This window comes from Syngnathus scovelli, chromosome 3 (genome assembly GCF_024217435.2).
Source record: "Syngnathus scovelli strain Florida chromosome 3, RoL_Ssco_1.2, whole genome shotgun sequence".
Lineage (NCBI taxonomy): Eukaryota > Metazoa > Chordata > Actinopteri > Syngnathiformes > Syngnathidae > Syngnathus > Syngnathus scovelli.
The window spans coordinates 11,571,021-11,578,345 of record NC_090849.1 but is presented as its reverse complement, the minus strand read 5'-3'; the positions used below and the strand labels follow the sequence as shown (position 1 = coordinate 11,578,345).

Sequence of the window (7,325 nt, the reverse complement as noted above, 5' to 3'; positions counted from 1 at the left end):
GGATTGCATGCTCTTCAACAAACTTTTTTATTGAGTTTAATTGTCCATTTTAAAAAATATTTACAAAATACACTTTAGACATTTTTGTAACATTTACACTATGCATTCCATCATGGTACTGTTACAAACTGGCTTTACAGACAACATTAAAATAAAGACCATCATCGACTGCTTGATACCATTAAATGTGTAATGGCAAATTGAATGTGTAATATTTTATATATATAAATTCAAATACTTCCACGTCCACTTTCGTCTTTAGTCAGTCACAATTATAAACAAAAGTCTTAGCCCTGGATTGAAGCAGCCAATCTTGCAATAGCTTCATCCGATGTTTCAACAAATTGACGATGTAAGCTTTATTTCAGCAAACCGAGAATAGAATACATTTCTTAAATGTTATTTTATTCCAGAACAAAAATAAATACATCTAACCTTGGCGGGGAGGTACGGGCTCATGACTTGGGAAGAAGGAACAAACAAAACACTGCGGGTCAGTGATCCTGACTTGATCAGTCTCGAACAGCACGAAGGGAAGCGTTCTTTCTGGTCCACAGCTCAATGCTGAGGTGACCGAAGGCCTTCCTGCAGTGTGCAAGCCCAGGAGGCGGCACTGATCATATTGGCCAGGCTACTGCATACCAAACCACTGTTCCTGGTCAGCCCACTGGGCGGCCTCGCTGTCACTGCCCTCCAGGTCGCCGTCTTCCCCGCTGCCCTCCATGTCATCGCCGTCCAGCTCCACTGTGGCGTCTGTGGGACTCTCCTCCTTTTCCATCTTCTGCATGCCTTCTAAGGACTTCTGATCATTGGGATCTAGACTGGTGGGGATATGAGAGGAATACTAGATGTGAAGTGACCATTTGAACATTTGCAAATCGCTCAAAATATGCTTTGAAATGTGCAATTATACCACAACATGTAATGCACAGTATATTTGCACTCATTAAATACTGGATGCCGTTTAACAAAGATTCTTTTCTCATCAAGAAGCACAAACTTGGGTTTTTGCTTCGAAGTAATAAAATCCCAATCTAGTGTGAGTTCTAACAAATGCAGGTAAACAACTTGAAAATAATAATTGGAACCCATGATATATAACTGCATACAGAAAAAGTCACAATTTTCTATAAGGCCATGGCATGAATCAATGAAGAGCTTCCCCTCACTTCACCAGTCTTAACACCAAAGCAATATTTAAAGTTAAAGTCAAAAGTCCCAATGATCATCGTCACACACACATCTGGGTGTGGTGAAATTTGTCCTCTGCATTTAACCCATCCCCATGTGATTTTGATCCATCCCCTGGGGGAGAGGGGAGCAGTGAGCAGCAGCGGTGCCGCGCTCGGGAATCATTTGGTGATCTAACCCCCCAATTCCAACCCTGAAAATATATCTTCATGTATTCTTTCAATATCTGACAAGGCTTTGGCCTGAGTATAAAAATATCTGAGTTTTTCAGCGAACGATGAAGTGTTGCCCCCAAGGGAAAAATCTGCAAATATGCATAAGAACACTACAGAAAATAGTTGAATTAAAACCACTTTGAGGCCATGACTATAAAACAGTCGAGGAAAATAAGAGCAAGTACAGCTAAAGGCTACCTGAGCGCGATGCTGTACTGATCCATAGCCTCCTGGTAGTCGTTGACGGCCACTAGGAAATCTCCAAGCATTCTGTGCAGCACACAGTCGCTCTGATTGGCCAGCGCGTTTCGAAGCAGCGCGATTCCTTCTTCGTATTTCTGTTCCCGGCCTTCACAAAAAGGAGGACACGTGTCACTTTTCAACATAACAGCCCAATGATGATACTGTTTTGAAAGCTGCACGTACTCAGTAGTTCAGCCTTTTTGACCACAGCCTTAGTGTAGTCGGGTCTCTGAGCCAAGGCTTTGTCCAGCAAGGTTTTGGCTTTCTCCTGCGTCACGGGGTCTTCCAGGCACACAGTGGCAAGAATGGTCAGAGTCTGAGCATTGGCCCCCAGGGTCTTGTAGATGTTATTGGCCATCCCCATAGCCTCTCTGATGCCATTGGATGCCAGGTAGCAGTCAATCAGACCTGTGATGAAGCGGCTATTACGAGCTGGCTGAGGCGATTACCGACGGCAGTAAATGAAAGTACCTTCGTAGCAGTCGAGGCGACAGGGTGCCAAGCGCATTGCCTCTCTAAAATGGATGATAGCTTCCTGGACACGGCCCATGTTTCTCAACGCCGCCCCCTTCAGGAGGAGCGCCTGCACGCTGTTGCTGTTCAACTGAATTGCCTTGGCGCCCAGGTACAAGGCTCTGGAGTAGCGCTTACTGTAGAAGCTGTGACAGCTAACGACACACACTTGCATTAGAAGAAAGCATGCAGAATGCTTCCTCGCTCAGACTGGCACTTTTCTACTTCTAAAGGAGGCATCCTTTAGAAATTGATTGAGGTACAACTACTTTGCCAACAGTGCACCTGTAAGTTAATATTGCTCATTATGGTGGAACCTTGGAGGACTTGGTATTTTTGAACATTCTGCTACTACTTTAATGAATGCAACATCCAGTTAGCCTTCCTGCTGCACACACGCTCACCCAGAAATCACCCAAGGTTCCGCATGCTGGTCCGAGATATTGAACAGTCGTCCGCCGAGGACCTCCACATCCTCCAGGTGTCCTTCTCGGGCCCACAGGTAGCCGTACACATCCATCCCTGTCAGGTTGCATCACAGCACCGTTCAACCGAGTAAAACTTTTCGTAGCTGCCTAGTTACAAAAATGTGTCTGTAACGGAACTGTTCAGAATTTGGACAGATGGCCACTTTACAATTCAAAGCTAAAAGGTGTCTATGCGTGAGGGAAAGCAATGATGTCTAGCAGTACCTTTGATGAGATACGGGTCCAGCATCTGGGCCTGTTCAAATTTGAGGATGGCATTCTTGGTGTCACCTGCCCTGAAGTAGACGTCTGCCAGGCTCACGAGGAGATCCACGTTGTCCCGCAACAGAGATTTCTTCTCAAGAGAACTGAAAGTCAAAGGAAGGGAGAAGAGGACAAGCAGTATTGGTTAGTGATCAAATGAGTGCATAAAGTGGAAATAGAATCACTTGCATGACAGCCACACAATATCTGCCTATTCTTAGGTTGGTTTTGCTAATGGGGACCCATTTTGGAAAAATTACTCTTTTTTTTAAATGAATTTTAAACTTTTTAAAGTAAAATGCAGGTTTCAAGCCTATGAAGAGAAATCTGAAAGTGTTCAGTTTAAGTAATCTTTGCTTACCATATGGTGTTGATGGCCCTTTGATTATCACCTGCATGTATAAAGGCATACGCCTTGATCCAAACAGAAAGCCATTCCAGGTTGGGGACACTCTGGATAACATCCATGGTCATGGATGCCACTTCAGCTCCTTTGACTGATAAAGACAGAAGACCTGCAAAAACAAGTCCACCCATTTTCACAAAGCAAACTTTGGTGGTTGGGTGAGCACGCACGCACAGGGTGGCAGAGGGCAGACGGTGGGTGGTCACGCATACCAATGATTGCATCTAAGGCGAGGGGGCACTGTCGGAGAACTTCTTTGTAGCTGGTCACGGCAGAGCGTTCCTGGCCAGCTTTCCTGTACAGGTTAGCTAGCATCATGTTGATCTGGGGTCCGATGGAAACAAACAATTTTTAAAAGACTATCCAGAACAAAATTTTGCACACACACAAACCCTAACTAATGCCACTTTTGGTACCCTTCAATCAGGGGTAACTGCAGTATGATGGGATGGTGAGCTCTGTTTACTGTATTATGCAGCTCTTCTTCATTTTATTACCAATATGCGCTGTCTCACTTATGTGAAAGTGTTTTGAACAATCTTACATAAGAAGCCTACCTTTGGAGTCCTCTGTCGAGATGGGATCCCATCAAGCACTGCAATGGCATCTTTATCCAGTTTCAAAATAGTATAACATTCAGCTATCTTGTATTTCACTTCAATCTCTGAAGGTAGACTCTGAAAAAAAAAAAGAGGAAATATTAGAATACTACATTGGTACTAGAGAAGCTTAATATACTACTATGAAGAAGCAATTGCCATTTCTCATGAGCATTAAATGAAAAATAATTACTATTTATTTTCAGTTACGATCCAAGAGGTGATTCTTGTGTGATAAAGCATTTTTGTATTATTTTGCATGTATTTTCTGCAAGCTCTTGAGCAGTTCTCTCATATGTCCAGCGAGTGTAAACAGTCATATTGGAAATGTGTGCTTTGAAATAGACTGCACAAAATAAAGGTTAAAAAAAAAAAAAAAGTTGCAAATGGGGAATCCAGCCAAAGTAATTCTGTATCAGTAACATGCTGTCTCCAATTAATGTTTAATGTTCATACCTGTGCTTGGACGTTTGCCGCAGCTCCACCAGCAGAGGTTCGAACTTTGGATGTTTTGCTGAGCACCTTCTTCTGTTGCAGTGCCATACTGTATTTACAGGCAGCATTACGATACTCTTTATCGTGGAAGATGGAATCCGCATGGTAAACCAACAGCTGGTACTTTTGAGCAGGTGAGAAAAGCTCTCTTGGAGTCAAACAGACAAATTCGAGTCAACATCTTGAGATTGGGACATCCCTATTCCTCACAACAGTAAAAATAATATTGAAAATTAATTGATTAAAATTCCAAATACAGTAGTAGAAAATACACCGTTCCTTTTGCGCAATAGCCTTTTAAAATCATATTTGAGATTTAACGTCACGTCACCGAAGACACTCATGTTTATAAACTGTGCGTAATACGGATATATTCTCAGATGCAAGTCTTGCAACACATAATTTGTTTCGTTAGACATGTTTACATTTCGGACTTGCTACCGTGTAATTAATTGGCTTTAATCAACAACATTTGCGATTGTGAGTTGTCAGATGCTAACCAATCAGCAACGCACTATAGTAGTGGAGACATAACTGAAGATGAGAGAGCGGCATTTCAGTAAATAGACAGATCCAAATTTTCGGTACTTACGGGTTGTTATTACTCATCGTCAGCATCAAGCTGCTCAATATCCGGACGTTGGAGTGGAGACCAGCAGCGGCCATATCGCGCACGTGATCCACAACATTCATTTTTGTTGAAGCCGAGGAGTCAATTTTGGCTTACGATTCGTATTTAAAAGTTTCAGCTGATAAACAGCTAATGCTACCTTGCTAGCCGAGTTCCGGTGTATTAAAAATGGCGCCCGATGGTCCTCGACTTTAAGCGAGCGCGGTTTTGTTGTCGTCGCTTTATTTCCTGCTACGTAATGATGATGTCATTTGAGTGACGTCCCGGACGCCCTCTAGCGACGGACCATGGGACGTTTAATGTTGTTGTTGTCCAGCAAACAAACCAACATTGCATGCAAGTTTTGTCAACGTTTTCCAAAAAAAAGGAAAAAACCTCGACTAAATTTTAGCCTTGAAGCTTTCCATCCACGTGCTTCACAAAAAAGTAAAGTTTGTGATGTTTCATACGCACACTGTTGTCCAAAGCCTTCATGGTCAAAATTAGGTCTGGTATTTGTAAATGTGATGTTTGATAATTTTGAAGTTAATGTCGTGGTATCAAATGAACTAATGATATGCTGCTGTTTATGATACTTACCTTACTTGTGTCAAAAAAAATTGGGAATTACATCTCATTGATCTCCATTTCTTAAACCTTAAGAATACACATAATGCGTGTCATCGTTCGTCATCGTTTAATATCATACCACATAATTCCATACGATTCAATACTTCTCCACATGATTCTACATTCATATTTTGTCATTCATTATTTCTACACAATTTGCAGAATTGTCATTCCGTATAATTCACTCATTTTATTTAATGATTCCATGGCATTCCACATGCTTTCGTATTTTGTCATTCGGCATTTCTATACAAATTGTTTCATCTAGTTTTACTGTAAAATGAAAAGAATTGGCCTCACTTTTGAGGGAGAGTTTAAATCATTGTGCAGCTCAGCTTTCTATTTCTCCCTGTATTTGTCTCAGTTCACGTCAGATATGGTGTGACAGGCCCCTTTTTGATTGGTTAGCTTTCTTCCGGTGCAGAGAGCAAGGTTCAATCAATACACAAGCACAAAAAAGAAAAATATGTCTTGCTTGCTTGCTTCTGCTTTTTCTTTTTAACAAGTCTTGAAAAATATGTGGGCAAAAATCTTAACATGAACATGAAAAGGTGAAAAAAAAATTAAACCCTTAACACTGATAAAAATTAAGCAACTTGCCCTGAATACGAATCAAATGCATGTATTGTTAAAAAACACAACTAAAAACAAGATTTACACCAAGTATAATAAAAACTACTATGATCATCGATGCAAAAAACTCATGAGGTCTGCGCAAATAGAAGGTGAAACCTTCACGGAGCATTGCTCATGTCCCCAACACACTTGGAATTCTCAATATAGACTCTTTGGCAAGTGACTGAGCAGGCAAAAGAGTTAGGTGTGGGCTACTGTGTGCTTGATTAAGCGCACCCTCTGTCTGAATTTTTGGCCACAAACTGAGCAGGAAAAAGATTTCTCGCCAGTGTGGATTCTTGTGTGACTTTTTAAATGTGCCCTCTGTCTGAATTTTTGACCACACACTGAGCATGAAAAAGGTTTCTCGCCAGTGTGGATTCTTGTGTGACTTTTTAAGTTTGACTTGTGACTGAATTTTTGGCCACAAACTGAGCATGAAAAAGGTTTCTCACCAGTGTGGATTCTTGTGTGTATGATTAAGCTTACCTTGTGAGAGAATTTTTGGCCACAAACTGAGCATGAAAAAGGTTTCTCGTCAGTGTGGATTATGGAATGAAAATTTAGAGCTCTCTTCTCTGAAAATCTATGGCCACAAACTGAGCAGGAAAAAGGTTTCTCACCAGTGTGCTTTGTTGTGTGCCTTTTTAAGTTTTGCTTGTTACTGAATTTTTGGCCACAAACTGAGCATGTAAAAGGTTTCTCGCCAGTGTGGACTCTTGTATGACTTTTCAAGTGTCCCTTATAAGAGAATTTTTGGCCACAAACTGAGCAGGAAAAGTTTTTCTCTCCCGTGTGGATTTTCATGTGTCGTTTCAAACGATGGTTCTTAGCAAAACACTTCCCAAACATTGCCTGTGTATGTTGTAAGACTCATCACCAGCAGTAGCAGCAGGAACATGTGACGACACATTTAATCTATCTAATGGTGGAGCTGCTCGTGATCCTCCACAGTGGTCTCTATCACCTTCTCCGGTCATTGGTTGACTTGAGCTGCAGCTTGGAGGCTCCGCCCCTTTGCTCACCTCCTGTTGACGCTTATCTAAACTCTTCACAGGAGCACCAGTCAATGGCATC

At 41.7% G+C, this 7,325-nt stretch overlaps 1 protein-coding gene across 1 annotated transcript; it reads right to left on the bottom strand.

Annotated features, from left to right (window-relative positions):
• Positions 1 to 3: 3 nt before the first annotated feature.
• anapc7 (anaphase promoting complex subunit 7) lies at positions 4 to 5,232 on the bottom strand. The gene is made up of 11 exons (XM_049716691.2): positions 4,986 to 5,232; positions 4,355 to 4,541; positions 3,857 to 3,976; positions 3,512 to 3,623; positions 3,255 to 3,408; positions 2,855 to 2,997; positions 2,567 to 2,684; positions 2,121 to 2,317; positions 1,833 to 2,057; positions 1,605 to 1,755; positions 4 to 821 (listed from the first exon to the last, which is right to left on the bottom strand). Exons 1-11 carry the CDS (start codon positions 5,084 to 5,086, stop codon positions 632 to 634), a joined length of 1,698 nt encoding a protein of 565 aa, XP_049572648.1. The 5' UTR covers positions 5,087 to 5,232; the 3' UTR covers positions 4 to 631.
• Between the last annotated feature and the right edge of the window lie 2,093 nt (positions 5,233 to 7,325).

Coding starts and splice junctions, on each gene's coding strand:
- anapc7 (XM_049716691.2), bottom strand. CDS start 5,086: ATGAATGTTGTGGATCACGTGCGCGATATGGCCGCTGCTGGTCTCCAC. Junction 3,977..4,354: donor CGGCAAACGTCCAAGCACAG/GTATGAACATTA, acceptor TTTTTTTTTCAG/AGTCTACCTTCAGAGATTGA. Junction 2,998..3,254: donor AGGGCCATCAACACCATATG/GTAAGCAAAGAT, acceptor TTTGACTTTCAG/TTCTCTTGAGAAGAAATCTC.